The 22,528-nt window shown below is 39.2% G+C and overlaps 1 protein-coding gene across 8 annotated transcripts in view; it reads left to right on the top strand.

The window, feature by feature from the left end:
* FOXN3 (forkhead box N3) overlaps positions 1–22,528 on the top strand; it is a 209,036-nt gene that overhangs the window by 171,949 nt on the left and 14,559 nt on the right. For 4 of the 8 annotated variants that reach the window (XM_041471803.1, XM_041471801.1, XM_041471800.1 and 1 more), the window contains 2 exons: positions 10,168–10,233; positions 19,653–19,761. In XM_041471803.1, coding sequence (XP_041327737.1) covers positions 10,168–10,233; positions 19,653–19,761 — 175 coding nt within the window. The remainder of the gene's footprint in view (positions 1–10,167; positions 10,234–19,652; positions 19,762–22,528) is intronic. The other 4 variants (XM_041471804.1, XM_041471806.1, XM_041471807.1 and 1 more) reach the window with 2 other exon arrangements.

The following is a 22,528-nucleotide window of genomic DNA, read 5'->3' as shown; positions in this document are numbered from 1 at the left end:
TAAGTGTTTTCCTGGATTACAGAGCCAGCTCTCACTGTTTTCTAGATAAAGCTTCATTTCTTTTTTTTTTTTTTAATTTTTTGGTGTCCCACTGCCATAGTTGAGATGGAGATGATACAAAGCAGCACACTCCATTTTCAGAAGGCTTCAAAACCATTTTTATTATAGCATGCACACTTTTTATCCATTTTTACAAAACTCATAAGTTTGCACTTTACTCATTGGTTGTGAGAGACAGAGTGCTTGTTGGAATAGGCAGTTGCAGGTTTCTCTTATTTATACTTCTTTCTTTCCTGGTTTTTATGTCAATGACCTTGGTATAGAATTATTTCAGGGGTAAACATGGATCCTCTTATCAAACTTCTCTCTGGCTCACAGAAGTCGCTGTAAAACCTCTTCTACATACCACAACTTATTTTAGGCATGACCTGTACGTGTGATCAATGCTTGTTCACCATAAAGAGAAGGAGGTGAGAGCTTCTTAGCTTATCCAGTCTGTTTTGTGGAGTAAATACACTTTGCATCTTATAGCTGATGAGCTAAAAGAGTCTACAAAAGAGTTCTGATTGTGTTCTGCCCGTTTCTTACTCCTTTGGTAACTTCACCTGTCAGGTAGTGGCCATTCAGAATTTAAGGAGTTTGAACAGGATCATTCATAGCAAATCAGAGGTTGAGAGAAGTGAAATCCTGTGTGTCTCCTTCATTTTCATTAAATACATTTTAATTAAATTAATCAAAATGTAGTAGGTAATAGTAAAAAGTGATTTCAACCATTTTAGCTGGAAGGGAGCTGCATGATAGCAGTTTGGTGAGTTGGAAGCATCGAAGGGGGCTGTAAATGTGACTTAGCAGCAAAGTCTCGTCTTAGTGCTTGCTCTTTAGACTCTCAAATGAATTACTCTCTCACCACATTTCGGTTCATAACATTTCATATTTCCTCTGCTTTTGAAATGTGTAAGTAAAAATGCCAGTGATGACAACATTGAATTTTCATGTTTGCTAGTATATGGCATAGATGGTGCCAAATTAGCAAAGTGCTTAGTGGAATATCTGACACACATGTGCAAATGAATTCAAGAAAAATGTAAATGAAAACAAGTTTGAGAAGTTTTTTCTTGTTTGCAGCATATCTTCCACAAAATCTCTTCTGTGAAGAATGGAAGTAAGAAACAAAAAAACTTTGATAATTAGGAAGCAATGTTTAGTCTAAACAAATGGTGTTGCAGTTTTTTTTAAATAATTCTTGTTCTTATGTGTGCTGTTTAAGCTAAGTTAAAGCCCCAGCCTAAGGCTGACTAATTTCACTGTAAAGTCTCTTCAGTGTTCAGCCTGTGTTCACCATATTGCTTTAACCAGAAGTTTACAGCAGAACAGGCCAGCGCGGTTTCACAATGTTGACTGTTGTAATTTGAAAGTAATTCTGCTACTCCAGTAATTCTGTTATCTTGTAGACACCTGCAGTGAGACTTCCAGGATCTTCAAAGCCTATTTTTGTTTTCATACTTAATGATAATAATCCTTCCAAAATGGCATTGATATTTTTTGCACTGCCTTACCATTGGTCTGAGTCTCATTCCTCAGCCCGCTCAAGAAGCTCTGGCAAAAAAATTCAAAAGGCCCTAAATACTAGAGTCCTGCTTTTCTGTCATTTCCTTTATTTGAAAATTAGAGGTTTAAAAGGAGTATTGCAGGAAGAGTGGACCAAGTTTTTCAGATGATGGCAGTGTTACTATCTTCCTCCATTGATTTCCTTCAGAGAAGCAGAAGAGCACCTTGTTCCAGTGATGAACATCACTCCCTGTGGAGAGTGCTCAGTCATCATCCACAGAGCTGGAGAAGTCCTTAGCATCTCCATGTACTTGTCAGACATCATCCTGGTGCTTCTGCAGGTTTATGTAGCTAAGCCTTTGTGCAAACAGGCTTTCGCTGGCATGGTTTCTTCATGACTGTGTTTTGTGCTCTTTCCCTCTCTGTCATAGTTTTGCAGAGAGCTTACTTGCCCTAGAGAAGCAATTTGGAGGGGTCCCTTCCCCTGGGTCACACTGTGAGCAGCAGCACACTATAAATACTTCTGAAACTTCACATGCAGACTTTTTGCTTTGTTTCAGACCCTGTTAGAAGAGTTTACTAGAAGTATTCTGATTGCCAGTCTTGTCTTCAGCCAGTGTTGCTTTACTGAAATTATCTTCAAACTTAATAGTTGTTCTACCTTGCTGTTTACCCCTGCATCCCATGATTACCTCATTGGTAGTCTTACTTCCTCTCTGCCTTTGTTTTGCTTAAGTGAGCAAGCCAAGTTCTCTGCTTTCTGTCGTAAAGTCAGTTTCCATGTTGGTTTGGTTGTCTAGCTGGATTTTTTAAGGTTTTGTGGTTTTATTTTCAAAGAGTGCATCTTCCCTGCTTTTCTCTGGATACAGGGTTGATCTAGGTCTTGGTGCAGTGACTTGCAGAAACTGCAGCTTTCCCCAGGCTGAGGTATAGAGTTCCTCAGTCCAGTCTGTTTTCCAGAGGTTCCACAGGAAACATTTAGTTCATCAGAACTTGCTCTTTCAAAATAATAGATCTTAAACAAAATTAGGCTTGCCCTTATCCTTCCCACTTAATCTAAACTGAATCACTTCATGGTCCCTTGTTCCAAAGTCATCCTCATTATTTAACATAAAGAGCAGAATATAATCTATTCTTGATCATTCAGCAACATGGATAAAGAAACTTGTCAGCTGTCACATCCAGGAATAACTGGTCTTACCATGGTTAGTAGCATTTGTTCTCCAGTCTGCACTGTGAAGTTGGTCCCCCTTGTTGACGTAATTCCCATTTCTTTAATGATGCAGAGCTCTATCCAGGTCTATATCTGGTGTAAGAAGTCAAGAACAGACCCAGGTCTCTTTCTTAGAAATCTTCTTTGACCATCTGTCTACAGCACTGCCGAACATTTTTATTCTGTTTCCGAAGTCTGCTCTTTCTTCATTGCATAACAGTATCCTACAATATAAAATCTGTATTTTCTTTGAAAATCACAGACCTTTTGACACCTGTTTCACTAATAATTCTGTTCCACCGTGTTTGTGAATTTTCCTGTAATAGCACTAGCGCTTTGAGTTCCTCTTCCATTATGGCAGTCTGCCTGTGTTATTAGCACACAGCTATTTTAGCTGCTGGATTTTTTGTTCATCCTTTCTGCTCTTATGTTGGGTTTGGACTGCATTTGGCTATTACTCTGTATACACTGCTTTCATGGGCAGTGTCACATGCCTGACCTTTTCGTGATCATTAGCAGCAACTTTTTTTTCTTCAAATGCTGAAATACCCTTCTCACTGTTGTTTTCATGTTTATCTGACATTTGCCCCTTTGCTTTCTGGATCCTGAATCCAGTGGGGAATTTATGTTCACTCCCCAGGCCTTCCCTCACTTTGTTCTTGGCATGGATTGTGCCGTGGTCATTCCAACAGTTGGGACATTCGGGTGAAGCCCTCCTGAAGACTCGTCTTGTGGTGAAAGTACCCAGAAGTCACCTTTTCCTGCAGACAGACCTGCAGGAAACCGTAGTGGTTGAGAGAGGCAGTGGGGCTGAAGACATTTCCTCAAGGGTACTCAGGCTAAGGGAAATTCATCGGGTCTTTTCCAGCTGGCACATCCTGTGCTTGCTGGACTGAAAGATGTACTTGGTTCTCAAGGCCTGGTGCACACAAAAATATTTTGAAATAGCAGTGAGAAGGAAATGAGTGCTTAGAAAAACACTGGTATGGGACAATATAGGGTATGGTTTATTTGGTCTTAAATGGTCAGAGTTTTATAGAGGACTGCTTCCTTGTCACAGTTTTATAGAGGACTTCCTCTGCTGGCCATCATCCCACTTTGCTGGAAGAGAAACCTATTGTTAGCAGCAGGGACATTACGAAAGCTTGAGCAATGATGACCTCGATGTCCCAGAGATAACACACATCTGCATAACTGGGTACAAAGAGCGTGTGTGTTTATGTGTATGTGTATTCTTCAGTCAAAAAAAATGTTTGCAACCTGTAAGGCTGCAAGGACTTACAGCCCTCATAATCACGTCTTCCACTGTAGAAGCTGAGGCTGCAGCAATCCGTCAAGAAGATGGTTGAAATTCCTGATCAAAAATTAGGTGAGTACATGATGGAACAACAGATTGTTTCTCTCTTCTGTGCTAGCTCATTGGCCAGTGTTTTCTCTAGCTGATGTTCTCTGTTCAGTATTCCAAGCCACACAGGCTGGATGGAGACAAAAAACCTTACTGTTACCTTTGTGATTGGTAATTTTTTTTTCCACATCCTTCTGCGCCGAAAGTTAGGCTTGCCAGTAATGTGCATCAAAATGAAAAAAAAAAAAAAAAAAAAAGAAAAAAAAAAAAAAGGAACAAAACCAAAGCAAAAATCTCCAACCTGCTTTTAAGCTATATATGCTATAATGCATCATCTTTATGTCTAAGATGTATATCTCATCTCTTTAGTCATGTATCTCTTCAAATATTTTTATTTTGCACTGGTAAAATGACTATCAGTATTGTGAGTCTGTCTTTTAACAGTTAAATGATCTCAGTCTTTACTCCTGAGATGAAAAGTTAGGATGCTTTGGTTTCCCGCAGCTTTCTGAATGATAGGTGAACCTCTTTGAGTTAGTGCATGTATAAGACCTACTGTAACTCTTTCTACTATCATTCTTTTTATTAAAGCTAGTATTTTTAACAAGAATACATTGTATTTTTGGTTTACAGTTTTCCAGATGATAAAATGGTATTGTTAGAGAATGGAAATAGTATGTGTTGCTTCATGACAATACAAATGTAACAAAATAGAGGAGCAGGAAGAAGGTTTCTGGGAGAAATGTTCTGTATTTTTTAAAATTAGACCTCTTATGATATTTGTGCCATAGCTTACTTGGCAGTGCCAGAAATGAACTTAAATAGGAAAAATTATTATTTCATTTAGACCTGTGCCTTTCTTCTTCTGTGTCTCATACTAGATCTATTTAAAGGAGTGTGAGATGCTCCACTGTGACTTGGCATTACTAATGAAATTGCTTCCTCCTGACCTCTATTGTATAGCTTCCAGAATTCTCATGCTTGGTCCTTTTGTGCACTGTTGTTGAGATATGAATATAATTTGTTTCTTCTCAAGATCTTGGTTCTGAATCCTACTGGTTTACTGTAAGCTTCCACAAGTATTCTGTTTATTTTAAGAGAACTTCTCAACCTCACTTAAATATTTCAGAAGTGGACTCAGTGGCATCCCACACGAAGGAGTTTGACAGAGTTACAGTACTTACAATTCTCTTCAGGTATTTCTTTCTGCTTTGCACATTGCACATTTTAATTTATTAGGCAAAATAAATTAAAAAGAAAAAAAAGCAAATGGGGGAAAAAAGCCCCAACTCTGTTCATTAATCTCTATGTTTTTGACCTGACTTATACCAAGGTTAACCATCATGATGTGGGAAGGGAAAAGGCATGTCTGTTAATGCAGAAGGTAAACAGGGGCAAGCTGCTCTTTGCTTCGCTGCAGTTTAACAAGCCTGAAGGTAAAAATGGAAGACAGTGTTGCTTTTGTACCATTTTACTACTGATGAAAATTGAAAATATCAAAGAATCAAACAACAAAAAAAAGTATAGGAGTGGGCTGTGCTAGAAAGTGAGGCAGGAAGGGGGTTAAAAGACTGATTTGTAGACGAGGAATAATCCTAACTTCTGCCTTTTGAGTACAGTAGCACAAGGTTTTAGACAATCCATCTACACTAGGAACATATAAATGGGAAAAAGCAGTGGAGGATGCTGAAGCAGAAGTAGAACGGGCCAAAAACTAGCATACTGAATGGTGAAGTGAAGTACTTTACAAAAATAGTTCTATTTTAGATGTAGTAACTTTAAATTAAAAGTAACTTTAAATTATAAATTCCTTCCTGATGAGATAACACAGCAATGGTTGTAGTGTACAGATGGTGCAGTTTATTTACTAACTACATTTTTTACGTCACTTGGCTGCAACATTTTCTTAATACCTAAATATGCATCTTAAGTGCCTCTCTCTAGGCATCCGTGCTGGAAAATTCAGGCCATGGTTGCTTTGAACTGCTTTAGCTGCTATTTTCTTTAAAACCTTATGGTATGGCTGTAAAGATAAATTTCCTTTTGCACAACCAAGAAGGCACTATGTTACCCTAATTTTTATTTAATTGGAAGGGGATGGATTTGAAGGGTGTGATGAAACGAGATCAAAGATTAAAATAGTATCAAAATAAGAAAAATTACTATAAATCACTTTCTCTATAAAATGAACTCTGATCAGAGATCACAACATAAAAAAGAACAGCTATAATATCTGGATTTCTCAGGTACATGACTGATTTTAATCCTTTTTTTTGAATTCTAGAATAAAGAGTCTGCTACCTGAGGGCTATCCTCTGCATTGCTTGTATGTAATCTCATGGTAAATATCTCATGCCTACCATTTCACCACTTCACATGTCTGTGCAAGACAGATTCTGATCTATACAGGTAACATGCAAAGCAAAGTTTGGCTCAAAGTACCTCTTGACAATATGTGTAGAAGATGTAAATCCAGAGTGATATTGTAGGTTATTTTTTCACTGAAAGTACTAGGTGCTGTTTACAGATTTGGTGTTCACTGTTGAAGACTCTGCTGACAAGGGGCATGAGTCTAAAATGCAGCAAACAGAATGAGGTTCGTGCCACCATTGGTATCATCTTCATGAAAAGAAGTTTTGTGTTTTAAGAGTGATGCTGGCCAAACCACTGCAAGGGGAGGTACTGCAGCTGTAGTAGAAATCCAGCTCCTTGACGCCTTTCATGCCTTATAAGATTTTGTACGTGCTTAAGTCTTCTTCCAGGTCCTTTCTGGTACCTTGTGATGGACCCTTGGTGCTTGAGGGACCAAGCACTGAAACTTCAGACTGTAGTGTGAAGTACCAAATGTATAGCTAGACTGCAGTTGTTTGTTAGGAAGAGCTGTGGCTGCTGGCAATTTTTGTCATTATCTTCTTACCAGTCTCCAGTGTTGCCTGTTTGAGACTTTGACATACTCTTACTTTTTTGTACAACACCCCCAATCCTTCCTTTTCTTCATTGTTACTTACTTCCCTCTTTCACAGGGAAGGCTGGACATCTGCTTTCCACTGACAAAAAATTAACAGTTCATGTATGCAGGCAGTTCACCATTTACTTGAATTAGCAAAAAAAGAAGCCAGAATGCATTCATTTAAATACTTAATTTTTTTATATTCCAAAACATTGTCTGTAGTTAATTTTTAACCTGGTTTCCTAGGGAAAGATATTCCTGCAATCATGTTTCAGTAACCACCCACTGTTAATAACTTCAGGAGCCTTTGTGTTGATCGCAGACTTCAGGTAGGGCAGAGATCTCAGTTCTGAAATCCACAGCGTCACGAACACAGGCCAGGTGGAAGGGACAGGATCCAGTTAGCAGCTGGTGGGGATGCAGCAGTAAGCAAGGTCAGGCCTTACAGCTACGAATGGGAGAATCCACGTGGAAGAGACTTCAGAAGGATGGCAGTGGAGAAAGGGCCATCAGTGTGGGGGCACTGGTAGGGACCGGCAGCAAAAGCCAGAAGTGCCAGTCCCAGCAAAGGTGCCTTTCAGTCCCATGCCTTTGGGCTGCTCCTCATGGCTACTTCTTGGCTCTTCTTGACACACTGCTCATGAGAACACCTCCAGATTGTGGACGAAAATGCTGCAAAAGAATGTGCCAGCTTTTCAATCTGCCTCTTTGTGTGGGCTCAGACAGCTGGCCCTTGGCCCTTGTCTCACTTGTGCACCAGTCCCTCCTTTTTCTTTCTTCCTTGCAGTAGGAAAACCAAAAGCACATTCTCCTGGATGCTACTGACACCACCATTCATGCATGCCTCTGAGCTCTCTTACCTCTGCCAAGGCATTATGGACTAGTTGTCTAGTTTCTTCAATAATATACCAGCAGAAACAGAAACATAGCAGGTGTGGATGGGCTTGAGACATGGCTATGCTTTGGGAGACAGCTGCTGCAGATGCAGACCTGTGTTGTGAGCAGCTCGTGTCCATGTCTTACGTCATTGCAGAAACACTGTGGTACCGTTAGTGGTCCAAGGTCTAAGAATGCACCTGTCAACAGAAACTGGTTGCATCAATTTTATCTCAAATCACAGAGTTATTACACAAACAAAACCCAAAGTTGTCAGGAAATGTGCTTTTCCTGGTAGTGTCCTTTTATTCTTTCAGCAGCAAAATTCGCTTTATACTACAGTGTCATCCACTGAACTAAAACAAAACAAAATTTAGGAACAGCCAATAAATAAATGCTGAAGTTGGCTGTATGAATTATGATATGCTAAATTCAACTTTTAACAATCTCTTGATTTTATGGTATGAAAAAGACAGAAGAATTCTGGTGAATTTGGTTTGTCTTTCTCAGGCTTCTTTGCTCTTTTGTCTTGCTTTTGAACAGTAGATGGATTATTCCTCTTCAGTTTGAAAGCACGCACTTGCTGTGTTGTGGTGTGTGGATCCAGTCTTGCAATATGGCACATATTTGGGAATGATGCTGTTGGGAAATGGCATTTTCAGCATACATAATTGCAGTAGGAATTCTGCTTTTGAGCTATCTTCAGACTTGAAGATGAACATAAGTTGGTAACGCTGCTTTTTCTTTGGAAAATGTTGGCCTGTCCAGAAGACACAGGCACCTTTTATGCTAAGTCTGCTGCTGCTTCACCTTCAGTTTGACACCCAATACACTGTTTCTCTGTTTACTGTTTTAACACTTAAATAATAGAGTAGTAGCCTTTAGAAGAGTGGTTGCAGCTATTCACATAAAAGTAGTACATACTTAGACTAATAAAAAGTCCCTTTTTAAAATTCTGCAGTCAAGTGAATTTCTGTTTGGCTTAAGCAGATTTTGAAATCCTGTCTACGTCATTTGTAGTGTTAATATATTACAGGGCTTTATACCACATCACATTACTGGGAATAGATTTGAAATATATAAAGATCAAAAATACAGATATTTTTAACAGTGGTAATTTTCTGTCATAATAGCCAAAATAAAGTGCCATGAAACTATTAGGAGTAAATTAATTTTTTTTGTATGTAATTTGGTATAAATACTGACAAGCTGATAAAACCCCCAACCCCAAACAACAAATGCATACTCATTAGTCATTCAGTTTAGCAGCACAGAGGCAGCAGTCAGCTAGGGTGTGCGTTTTTATGTCTGCTTCAATTGCACACTTCATTTATTTGGACATGGCATAGGCGGCTTTCTCTGTCACACGGCATCACTGCACGATTAGCAAGTTGCGCCCCAGGGCAGCTGGGACGCTTTGCTGGGGCAGATGTTCTTTTCAGCTTATTCAGTGGCCGTTGTGGGGTTGTTTACTGTTGTCATAGATACCTGCATTTCCATAGCAGCCGAGCCTGTTGTGTGTGAAGCAAGTGAATATAGTTATAAAAGGATCATATTTTGATCTGTCTCTATAACTTACCATCTGTCAGCTAACTTTTCATGATGGATTCAGAAACCATTTTAAGAATTACAGCAGCCAGCTGATCATTTTTGCTTGTATTAAAGTGACAATGGACAGGAATGCAAATAAGTTGGTGCTTCAACGAAATGCTGGTTTCTTTTTTTTTTTTTTTTTTCTTAATTGCAGCAGTTTGTCTTCCAACACTTTCTCAAACTTTGCTGAAATCTTTCTTGACAAATAGAAATGACCAAGTGTCATCTTCTGTACTTGCTCAGGTATTCCTTGTGCTTTCCCACTCCTCCGCTGTCAGCTCATCCCTCTGTGTTGCTTCCAAATTGTGATGTTGCACCTGCTCTGCTTTAGCAGATCCTTTGTAATGAAATCTAAATACTGTCCTCAGAATTAAACAGGAAATTGGTGAGGCTAACAGCAAAGGTATCATGCACACACAAGCATAAGTATGGCTCAATGACATAGATCACCACTCTGTTTACCAGTAACAATGGGATCACACGCAAGTTGGGGGATGAATTTAATGTGTAGTCAACAAGCCCTCTGAGTGGTGAACTCTCATACCTTTTCACTCGGAGACATGGTCGAACCTGTAGTTTAGCAATGGGGGTGAGAAGATTAGCCCAGTTGTAAATAATGTATTTATTGGTTGATTTTTCCAGATCCTGACATTGATGCTGCCACTGCCATGATGCTTTTGAATACTCCCCCTGAGATACAAGCAGGTTGTGAGTAGATATTTCTATAGCATATAGCAACATAGACGTATAAAATTAATATTCTCTTTTATAAGTATACAGCATACCAGATAAAGAGGATGTAATAAAGAAATATAACTTCCCTTGTAGACCCTTGCACTTCCTTGACCCTTACATGAGTATAATTTTGTGGTTCATATTACATTTGTTACATGAATAATATTAATCCGTGATCTCTTATGTAAAAGAGAGGTTATTGTTATTCATGACATACACTTAAATGAGAAACACACTATTATCCATACTGATAGAAAGACCTGGGGCAACAGCCAGGAGAAAGGCAGGGAGAGAGAGAAAGAGAGCAAGAGAGTGAAGGATACATGGCATATGGTTCTGTTTTCATTTTGTTTTGATTTGACTCCTATCGTGTAAGTTACCACAGCCATCTGGATGCTTTCCATTCACTTGGGCACTGTTTCAGCTCCTTCCTTGCACACATCCTGCCTGGTTTGTTTTTTTTTTTCTCTGACTGATGCAAGGTGGTAGGCAAGTAGCAAGGAGCAAATAGGGGTCTCATTTCCTGCCAATACTCTCCTCCCTGTTCTGTGACCAGACCTAAGGTTTTAATGCTGTGTATTAACAGAGCACTGAAGAGCCTGGACCCCCACTGTACTGGGCTGTGCAAATGCTGCAGGAACTATCCTGCCCCACAGAGCTTGCAGTGAAGGTATTACAGCAATCCATAGTGAAATACAGCTGCACAAAAACAGAGAATACAAGAAAACAAACATATCACTAGTCAGCAAGCATGGTAGTAATGCCAAGTGACAGGCAGTTCTAAAAAATAAAGGCAGAAGTTAAAATAGAAACCATTACCAAGACTGTCTAGCATCACCGCTATTGTTCTAGTCTGGGCAACCAACTCCAAATTACAGGGGAAGCCTTGATTTGCACTTTGATACTCTGCCTGGGGAAGAGAGTAAATTACCATCAAAGCATTTCCCATGCAGCTGAGGAAAGCTATTGTCAGCCTGCTTTGTGACCCTGCCAGAGGAATGCTTCTTGAGAAGCTTCTCTCAGGAGAGCATGATGTACCAAGAAACTGTTCTGGAAAGAGAAGAGTGGTCCTTGTCCTCCTCTCCTAAGCAGCTTTCAGGAACTGTGCATGCTAAAAGGACAAGCAATCCCTGCTATGTGTAGGTAGGAAAAAGGAAAGATTTTATTAGGAAGAGGAGGTTATGCTTTGTAACTGATTAATTAGCTTTACGGTTTTAAATGACCATTTAAAATTCCACACCCATGTGTGAAACACTGCTAACATAAATGAATGAAACACTTCTAATCACAAATGAATTCCAAAATCAGCTTTTGCTTTTTTATGAAACCTTGAAATGGTATCTGACAAACATTGGTTACCATTTACCCCAATTCCACTATCCTTTAGTTTTCATTCAGAAAAACAAAAAGGCATAGTAAAAGAGTAAAATACTGTTATTAGGATTATTTTGTGTTTATGTAGGTTTTACTGTATAGATTCATAAAACTCATTGTTCACATTGCTACTAAGGGTTAGGAATATGCAATTATATTTAGAGTGTTAATGTCAGAAATCAGTTTTTTAATTATTAACACACTGCAGTATATTCACAGACCAAATACTTATCAATTGCAACTAAAGGCAGAAGTTCAAAGTAGCCAGCTGTGTACAAGTTTCTACTGAAACCTGCAATCCAGCTGGCACCAGGAGTTAAAGCATGAAAGATACTGTGATATGCTAAGAGAGGGCATGTAGGAACATAGATTTAATACTTTTTGCTTCAGTTTATTGAAGTCGTGCTTCATCAGGTTTTGTAGGTTTGTGTTTGAAAAGAAACAGCAATTGAAACACCTGCTTCCTTTAGAAGCAGCTATCACAAGTTACAAATACTTGGGATTTTTATTAGTAGTCAGTTCATGAATATTAATTCCAAAATATTTGACTTGCACTGAAAACTGTGTCTTGACCTGCAAGGCAGGCAGTACTGTCTGGGCCATCTTGAGCAAGTTGCATCAAATTTATGGGCCTGTTTCCTTCTTGTGGATCTAATTTTGAGAGAGGACATAAGAAAACAGCATGGTGAACAAATGGTAGAGCTCAGTTTAGAACTCCTGGGTACTAAACCAGTGAAGTTTAGAGCTCCTGGGTACTAAGCCAGTGAAGTCCATGAGTTAGTTTTGTACAGTTGCTTTTTTGGACAAAAGATTTTCAGCACTTCAGTTCTTACCAACGTCTTGAAAGTGAATATTGCTAGCTGTCATTCCAGCACAGTATTCCCTGCTTCTAAGAGTGTGGCGTCCTGGGCATGTCATGGAGACTTGCCAAAACATGGTGTTTTGCCATGATTAAAACAGGAGATAGGTTTTGGTACTTTTGCAGTGTGTTTGAATTCCTGAGATTCAAGTCACTGGAAGTATATAAGTAGCAACACCTTTTTAGTTGGTGAGGTCATTTTGAACTTTGTGCCACTTGCTTTTCTGGAGGGATGAGTACAGTAGGGACAGTGTTAGTGTATGGCTGCTACTGCTAGTGAACAGTGCTGTGGTCAGAGGGATTATCCTGGAAATACTGATTTAATTCAAGAAGCTTCTCACTTGTGCTCAGTGTGTTACACATAGCTTCAAGTTCATGCATAGTCCTTTACCCGTTGCTATGTAATTTGTGAATTGCATACAAATGCAAGTACATTGCTCAGCCTAAAGTTTAATACTGCAAACAGCTATTAAACAGTTCTTACAGAAAGGGTTTGGGTAGAAACCACGAAAGCGAGAGTCTTCCAAGCTCTGACATCCACCTTCTGGTTTCAGTACTCTCATCACTACTCAGTTGGTTGGGTTGGCTAGAAAGGGGTGGCATTCAGAAAACTTAGCAACACTGGTTTTGTGAATGGTTCCTTACAGGAGACTGAAGTGCTGTGGTAGAGATATCTAGGGAGATAAGAGCATGGAGTTTTGCTGGGTGCTTCTTAAAAAATAGGTTTTCCAGGGTTGAAACCAGTGTCTCTCTGATTTGGAAGTCTTTATTAATCTTTGTCTCAAAACATATAAAACCCAGACTAGATACATATGTTGTAAGTTTGGTCAGAGGAGAAGTAATTCTCTAAAGAGATCTAGTTTACCTCTATACTTCTAACATTGTACCTCAATGAAGTTTGCTTTTTAAACTAATGCAAGTGGATTGTATATGAACAAGATACATATACAGGAATGAAGACCAAAAAAAAAAAATTGCGTTCATGACAGTCAGAAATTCTCCAAATAGGATAAAATAGAACATGCTATTTTCTTGGGACATTTTTATTGTACATGAAACTCGATAGGTGTAATGTTCTATTTGTACTGCTTATGGACAAGTCACCTAGTATAACTGAGACAGCTTCCAGCCTAATTTTGAGTATCAGAAAATGATAAATCATTGAGAGTAAAATGTTTCATAAAGCTATTTTTACTGACAATTTTCTATTAAAGCAAAAAGTAGGAAAAGACATTTTCATAATGTTCAAACTTTCTGTTGCTGGATTTTGGTTGAGATTTTGTTTTGGTTTGTTTTACTTTGGTGTTTAATATTAAGCCATGAAAGGGATTAAATAAATTTGGAAAGAAAGCTTACTTTTATGAAGTAGTTTCTACTTCTTCCTCCATACTCCTCATAATATTTTTTTGAAAAAGTACAAGTGTGATGGGATTATCAGGATACATTTGTCTCCCCCACCTCAATTTTTGTTTAGAATAAATGGCTTGTTGGATGCATCCTCGATTCACAGTTTGTAAGGACTACAGAGTATGGAATTTAAAGGTATAAAATTGTCCTTGAGCCATAAAATACAAGTTGGGCACATGTCATCAAATCTGTGCCTGGGATATGATAGCTGAATTAAGTTACACATTTGGCAGAAAACATTTGCTTTTGGTAACTTCTGATGTCCCATCCACTATACATCATCAACAATTTCCTACTTCCAGTTCCTGTAGCCTGATCTAAAGAATTCCACTAAACACTGTACTGAAAGAAAGCTTGGCAGAAAAGAGCTGAAGCTGACAGATATTAGCCAAAACTCAGTACCTCTTGTCTATAATGATTTCTTCTGTGCTACAGAAGCTGGGTCAGGGGAGTGAGCCTGGAGATCAATGCATGTGCTGTATGATGACAGAAGAGGCAAAGAACCAGTCTATCCCTACAGGATGCACTCACACATTCCACTTCTCTAAAATTAATTTCTCAGTAAATACTATTCATTCTTCCTTGCTAAGTATTGGCTACCTTGAGCTAGACAGTTTAATGAAGGTATGTTTGTTTCCTAGATCACACAAATATCATATTTTTTACCAGTTCATTGTCTTTATTGACAACAAGTCTCACTCCTTGCTTATGCTTCATTTAACTTTCACATGCCAACATTTAACCAAGAAGTTAGTTTCCTTTTCTAGTGAGTTATTGGGGTGTCACTGTGTCTGGTGAATGTCCATTACTTCCTCCTTCTTTTGCATTACAATTTTACCAAATTGCTACATTGTTTGTTTGACAATCAAATCTTCAGGGAAGGACCCAGTCTGACACAGTTTTTCTGACACTTTTGTGAGGATCTTGGATGAGGTGGTTATCTCAGCCAGAACAGGGCTTGCTTCACCTGCACACCCCTGCAAGTAAGAGATCAGGGATGCAGTCTGTTGAGATATGTGATGAAAGAAGTCCATAGTTGGATTAATCTGTTCAGCTAATGTGCACGCAAGAGCATGCTCTGGATTAAAATAGTCCTGCACTGGCTGTGGAGTGATCATGTAGCCCTCTACCTACTTTCCATCTACAAACCCTGAGTATAGGCTACAAAACAACACTGGATTTTTGAAGGGCTTCTGTTGGATCCTTTTAAGACTATGTGAACATAGTGCCTTGATGGATTCAGATTATGGTATGTTCTTCTACATGTCATTCACTTTATTGTCTGTTAAACTATAGCATGAAAGTTCACTACAAAAGGAAGATTTTTTTTTATTTCCCCCTTGGAGAATTTCAGGGGCGTAGTCTTGATTTTTGACATTGGATGCATTGCTTCACTCCAGAGTTAACCAGTGGAGACTCAGCTGGTTGAGACTGCTCATGTTGTGAAATTCCACCAGAGCAGCCTAAGATCCAAAAATAATTTCTTCATTCATGAAACAGATTGGGGGCAGATTCTCGGTACACACTTCGACTCCACTCCAATGAAAGTGTTTCCTGGGTTTTAGTTTCCTGGGTTTTAGTTTCCTGAGAGCAGAGTAGACCTTGAAAACATAGCAGTGATGAAAGTTGAAAGGTGAATAATGATTTTGTCATTTCAGAGTCTTTGTGTTTCACTGGGAACATTTTGTGAAAAGTCAAACCTTCATCAAACAGTTGCATAGGTCTTCTTGCATTGTTTTTTTGAGCTGAGTTTCTCAGACATAAACGGCTTTCGGCGCTTGCACAGAAAATGTGTAAATTGCATTTCACACTTCTGCCTAGGAATTGGGAACCTGTAACCTGCCTGTACTGTTGGTTAAAGAAGCATTACAAGAGAGGGGTCAGGACTGTAAGGTGTTCATCCAGATTGGCACTGATTGATGATATGGCTTGGAGTAAATTATCTTACTTCCACACCTTGAATCTTCAATCTGAAATATAAATATCTCACCTCAAAGTATGGGTTTGAAACATAATTAAAGCTTGTAAGGCGTAAATGTATCTTTGGAATAAAAGCACCACATAATTTCAGTAAATAATCCACAACCCTTCAAAAGCACCAAGATGTAGAAATAATTCCTTGAATATAAGTAGCTGTCATACAGCCTACACAAATGCTGGAAGACTCTGTGGGTACCAGGGACAGTGCAAGGGCGGTTTATCCGTAATCTTTTTAAAATTAAGTAATTAATGTTATTTTTTGCAAGGATCAGTTTTGATGCTTTAAATGCTGTAAGTAGAGATGAATGAGCAAGAAAGATCAGTCTTATGGTGGCACATTGGTAATGTGGATAACTAGAAATTAATACCTTTTACTACTGAAATATTTTAATCCTGCTTTTCATTTTAGGTTTAGAGTGCTACAGAAGCTGATTTACCAGAAAGTTGGGATGTTGCCGTTTTTTTTCTTTATGGTTCCATATATTTCCTGAAAGGATACACTGCATAGTCCAGTGTCCTTTTTCAGTGATCCCTTGCATACAACCATTCTGTTTGTCTGAGTGATGTAGCTGTTGTGCTGAATCATAATTCATAGAGTCTGAGGAAACAAAACCAAAAATCAGTAGCAATAACACTGCTCTTGCAAGCTGAAATAGTTATTGAATTCTGAGTGATGATTTCATTATCCAGAGCTGTGATGTACTTTAGAGAAAAGTTAGAATCACAGAATCATGGCTAAGACCTCTTCTGGCCTGAGTAGTCTTATTTAAGCCTTTCAGTGCGTGGTGGCATGAGGCACAGACTGGCCCATGATTGAAGAGGATTTCATGGGCAGGACAGGAGAACAAGTTGTCTCTTAGGGGATATTTTCATAAGACAGCAAACTTCTGTGTTTTCCTTTTTTACAAACATCTGTTACTTCTGGAAGGGAATATGTGGAGAGGGAGAGCGTGTGTGTGTGTGTGTGTGTGTGCGCGCGCGCAGGTATTGATGTGGGAATGTTTTAAATGTGGAGCTTTTGAAGAGAATGTTTCCTGGATGGCACTCCGTGACTTATAAACCTGCAAAGGGGCAAGGAAAATGAAGGATGGGTTCCAGCGAGGGTGTCAATGTATAGAAATCCTAAGTTGTGAGACTTGGCAGTGTATTTGATATAGATATAGGTATAGATAAATACATTGGAGTGCAGGGAAAAAAGGAAACTCAGAAGAGATAAAGAAGGAAAGACAGGAAGCTAATTTTTGAGAACTGGTGAGGAAGCAAACAGGATGTTCTAAAGAAGCAATGGGAGTTGTCAATAAGGGATAGAGGAGAAGAAAAATAATAAAATAAGCATCAGTTAACTCTGCCGGCAGACCAGGATGATTAGGTAATCTGGGGAAAGAAGAGTTTGGGCATCAAGGAGCCTGTTGCTCTCTTTTTTGCAGTAGCACTTTCACTGTGTTTGCTTTGAAGTTTTACAGTGTATATTTAGACAGTATCTATAGCTAACTGACATTCTGCACATATGCATAAATGTTTCATTTCAATATAAACCTATGGTTTGTATCATAGTGAAGAGAAAATTCCCAGATCTTTCTCAGTCAAAACTTCTGGTTCCTTTCTTTGGATAGGACTTTGTAAACATAGAGAAACCATACTATGTAGTGCAATATAAAATCTGTCCTTCTCAAAAGTTTGTTGGAATAACCATGCCCATCTGAAATTGTGTTTTTATTGATCTTTCGGTATTCAGCACATTTTTCTGTGGCTTAGAATTTACCTGTTACCTTCGTGTTTTAGGTTAGCCATATCTTTGAGCAGACTGCTTTTTCATGACCCTGGTGTTTTGACCATCTCAAGATTATGCTGTTGAAACAAATATAGTAAGAAATTCAGCCTTTTCAGTTTTAACATGATAATATTCCACTACAGTATCTACAAACCGAGTGAAAGAGGTTTGATCGATTCCTCATAAACTAGCAATGAAGGGAAAAGTGTACAGAGTAGGGAGGTATAAATAGCAAAATGCTATTTAAAATTATTCTGGTCATTGAAAGCTGACCCAAGCTGTTATAAACTAGGTTCTGTAATTTTAGCCATTTGAGGCTGTACTTAAGCACCTAAATATAACTGACCTGTTCTTCAGAGGTGCTCAAAAGCGAGAGTGGGTGTAACACAGTGACAGGATTTGATCGGGAGGGTGATGTGCTCTCACAAGCAGGAGAAAGAAGATTATTTTCCCAGAACTAATCTGTGTGGTCTGGAGTGAAACAAGGTGAGCACCAGGACAGCAGGAGGGGAGATGTCGATCTGGCCTGATGTTTATAGGAAGTTGAAGTGTACCTCAGCAGCTTAGAACTAGCATACTTCTGAGCCTATACTCCTCTGCCTCAGAATACACTAGTATTTTGGGGTGTGAATATTTGAATATATTCACAATATATTTGATGTTGGGCATGTTAAAGTGTATGTGTTGATTCTGAATAATTTTTCTAGTGTAATTTGTTTTAAAATAAATTCTGTGGGCGTATATAAAGTGGTACGGTTTACATTTATCTTACAAGTGTTTATATAATATCTGTATATTTAAAAATAATATAAAAAGAGTAATGATCATCATTCTCTTTTTGGACATTCTCCATGGGGGGGAAATTATGGTGTGAATGATGACTTGCAGTAAATAGAATGTGTATCAGCTGGCTGGCTGTGGATGTTAAAGAAGTGAGCTCGGGTGGAGGCCGCGGTGAGGTTTCTGTCCCAGCCTGAAGGGATGTAATAGCAGTGCAAACAAATGCCATTACATGCAGGTAGGTTCTTGGTAAGGGCCTAGACTAAGAACTGTGTTTGGTAGTCTTGCATCTCACACCGGAGGAGGGAAATCCTGAGGCTTGCTAAGGACACTGTTGCTGTGGTGGTGCCTGAGTAGTGCTTCTCTGCTACTTGTTCAGCTGTCTGCCCTGGGCTGAGCAGTGTACAGAAACATGCCTGGGTAGAAAACAAGTACTCGGTGTAACCTAAACTCTTGTTGGCCAGAGCTGCAGTTTTTGATGTAGAGCCAAGCTGAACAGCCCAGTGAACTGTCTTGTCTGTAGTGGTCAGTACCTACGAGTTTGGTGTCAGTGGCATCAGCACGTGTTGGGTGAGGGAGAATGGGCTGTGTGACCCAGCTGTGTGCAGGAGGCACGGGACTGCTCCCAGGCTGCGTGGCCAGAGGCAGGGCCTAACTAGTGCTATGGAGATAATGTCTTTTTAGCCTCTTCTCTTTCTCTTCCTGGTAAACACATATTTGTAGTTCATATTTTGTTTTGCAGAGATGGTGGGCCAAGATATTGCTGCTCAGAAAGTAAACTGAGATGATAAAAAGCTGTCAACTGTGATCTTGCAGTGAAATACTTGTGTTCTGTTTATCTGTAAGGGGTCACTGTTTTTGTAGACAAAATAGTTACATCTGTGCTCATAGCTGGTTTTGACTCTAAGCACATGCATTCACAGCAGAACAGAAATTACAAAACAAAAGTGATTCATTTGTACAAGGAATGATCTGCAGCTACTAGGTCAGGCAGTGGCTTTGGCAAGCCATGTTATCATTGTTTGCCATGAAAATAGCATTGGAAATAGAATGGCACTCAGAAGACTCGAGGCTGAGATGTCCAAGGTAAGCTGTGTACTGCATGAGCCTCTCTAATGGTTTTCCAGTACATTGAAAAGCTTGAGTTTCACATTTTGCTCCTGTATTTTTCTAACTTTTCCTTTAGAAGAAAAAACATTCTGTGTTTTGTTTTGTTTTTAGTTCCTTCGGGAGTGATACAAAATGGAGCTCGAGTACTGAGTAGAGGAATATTTCCTGGAGCCAGGCCATTGCCAATCAACCCTATAGGGAGCATGGCTGTCGCAGTAAGGTAAGAGTGCATCATTGTGGGATCTGTATGAAATAGATCAGTATTTTGCAAAAAATGTAAAAGCATATATGAGCTCTGGGTATTTTGCTGCTTGCCAATGCTTCTGAGGTTCTACATGAAATAAAACTCTGCCACCTAAAATTCTTGGGGTATCATCCTTAGCAAGATAGTCATATCTGTCTGTTCTGTCATGGTTTGTGAAAAGCACTTTTATTTTCACTAGCAAATTGCAGGCAGTTTGTGGTGAGAACCTCCTATAGTGCCGGTTTTTCTAAGTGCAAATGCTTTTTCCTGCCCCTCCCCTCTCTCCCTTTTCTTAAAGACTCTTTCCTGGATTAAATACCAGAGAGAAGAGTATCAATAATATTAAAGCAAATCCTGAAAGCTATTTGAACATATAGCTGTCGTTTTCTTATTAACTTAGATCTTTGTGAGGCAGTTTCTTTCACTACACTTTTATTTCAAGGTTATACTGAAACATTCAAGGATAAAATGTTGTTTAAGATACTCAAATATCAGGAAGCAGGGCAGTAAGAGACATCTAGTGATTGCAGTAGGAACTGTGGTTCCGTGGTTTGCTTTGCTTTAAGCAGTACTGGTTTATTGGTGGAAGAACAATTTGCCCCATTTTCAGTCAGTCACAACAGAGATTAATTTGGTCAAGTGTACTGCCAGTGCCCTCCTCTTTCAGAACTCTCAGTATCTGCAAAAGCTATTTCAGCTCAGGCAGTTGGGTATTCTGGGTGGGGTTTCATAATTAGTGCTGACCTCACTTCACGGTGCTGTTCCAATTACACTCTTTTCTCAGGAAAGGGCTGCAAGGCAGTGCAATAAAGTATCTTGGTAGGTCTTATTCTATTACTATTTACATGGGTTTTTTAATTTTTTATCTCTTTTCAGAATCAGTGTCTAGCCCTTTGGGTGCAGTATTTCCATCCAGTAAATGGAGAGAAAAACAGAGAGAGAGCCTATGACATTCATGTAGTCTTGATGCTTAAAATGCATAGAGGGGAAGACACTAATTGGAATAAAATCCATATTTTTTGATGAGCAAGTTCCTCAACTGTTCTTCCCATTTGTTACACTGAAGGGATGCAACCCCAAGGGTCATCCTCCAGAATTCTGCAGATTTCCTCTCCATCCCTCTACCACAGCTTGGCCTTGCTAGCAGCAGGGGTCAGCTCTCTTCATCAGCTTTGCCACTGGCTTTACCCAGGACTTGTATTCTGCTCCAGTGGGGATTGCAGAGCCATAGACTACTGGATCATTAATTATATATAATTTTTATGAGGTTATCAAGCTAAATGGAGGACATCGTGGTCTCAGTATTCTCTCTAGAGTTTATCTGTATTTCCTGCTTAGACTCTGTTTCATAATCAGAATTGACTCATGGAGGAGATAGAACTGTTTTGCTTCCAGGCCACTTGAAAACTTACTTCTGTGTAGGCATCCTCAAATTGCTGTGCTGTAAAGCTGTATCTAGTTAAATTTTATATATTTTCAAAGGACTGTTTCTCATGTTTTTTTCCCAGCAGGTAGAGAACGGGATCTTTACCAGCTACCTGTTAATGTAGAGATGGGAAATTAGGGATTTTACCCCTCCCTTGCTTACATTCTTTTTGCTCTGTCTCACAGAAAAGCATTTATCATTAGTTAATGCAGACATTTCTAATTCTTTTTGTTCTCTTCTCCAGCCTTAGGCAGTATTAGAAATAGCTTGCTATGAATATATTCCTGGTGTGCATAATGTCTGCTCATATTTAAAATCTCCTGCAATATCCCCTCTTTTAATTCTTGAAAGGCAGAGGGAGACACAGACAAGAGGCTTTGAAAGCTTTTGAGAAGTTAGGGGACTCTCTTCAACAGAGCAAGTTCAGCAGGCAGTTTTGTCTTGTTTCCCTCAGGGATAATACTGTTCAGAATTTCTTTGGGAAGAAGATCAATCTGGATTCACAATGCCTCTTAGAACATCATCTGGTCCTCACAAAACTGGATACCTCTGTTATCAGTTCCATGAAAATTACACTGTTTCTTGGTGCCAACCCCTCTCCTCAGATACACAAGACTAAATAGGACCTGTCATGTTGAGCTTTCATGGTGTCTCATGAGAATAACTTCTGATTATAATGTGCAGCAGGGGAAATGTACCACAGCATCCATACAGCCTTCTTTTGCAATTTAAGAGTAGGTGGACTGCTCAGATTGAGCTGTCATTCCTGCACAGAGAACAACGGTCCAGTCAGGCTGGCAGGGGATGTTTTCAGACCTGTTTAGGTTCAGGAAGGTTGATTTTCCTCACTAGCTTTTACCAGGAGGGAGGTCTGGGCAGCCATGGTAGGTGGTGCAGTCTCCTGTTAAGTTTTCTGCTGAAATTGTGTGCCTCTGCCTATATATCAAGAAGTCAGACAGCTTCTTTCTAAGATATCTTAAATCAAATGTCTTTTCTTTAGAAGTGTTCCTTTGGTGCTGTAAATGAAAGGCTTGAAGCCACCTGAAGAAGGAAGTTTTCATCATTCTCATAGGGGACCATTAGCATTTTCTTGGTAGCAGATAGTTGCATACTAAATCAAACCTCTTAACTGTTTTTCTTTAGTTACTGTATGTAGGAATCACAGGTTCCTCTGTAAGATGCTGGTCTTCTGTTGGCACATCCTTGCTGTCTGAGCTGTTTGTTTCATTTTGTGTTTTATTTCCTCATTATCTTAATGGTCTTTGGTTTAGTTGTCCCCGAAGCTGGTGCAAATAACTTGTTGTATGTTGTCCTGTT

This window comes from Pyrgilauda ruficollis, unplaced genomic scaffold (assembly GCF_017590135.1).
Source record: "Pyrgilauda ruficollis isolate IOZ18807 unplaced genomic scaffold, ASM1759013v1 scaffold28, whole genome shotgun sequence".
Taxonomy (NCBI): Eukaryota; Metazoa; Chordata; class Aves; order Passeriformes; family Passeridae; genus Pyrgilauda; species Pyrgilauda ruficollis.
Note: the sequence above shows the minus strand (reverse complement) of the source record. Positions and strands in the feature narration are given on the sequence as shown.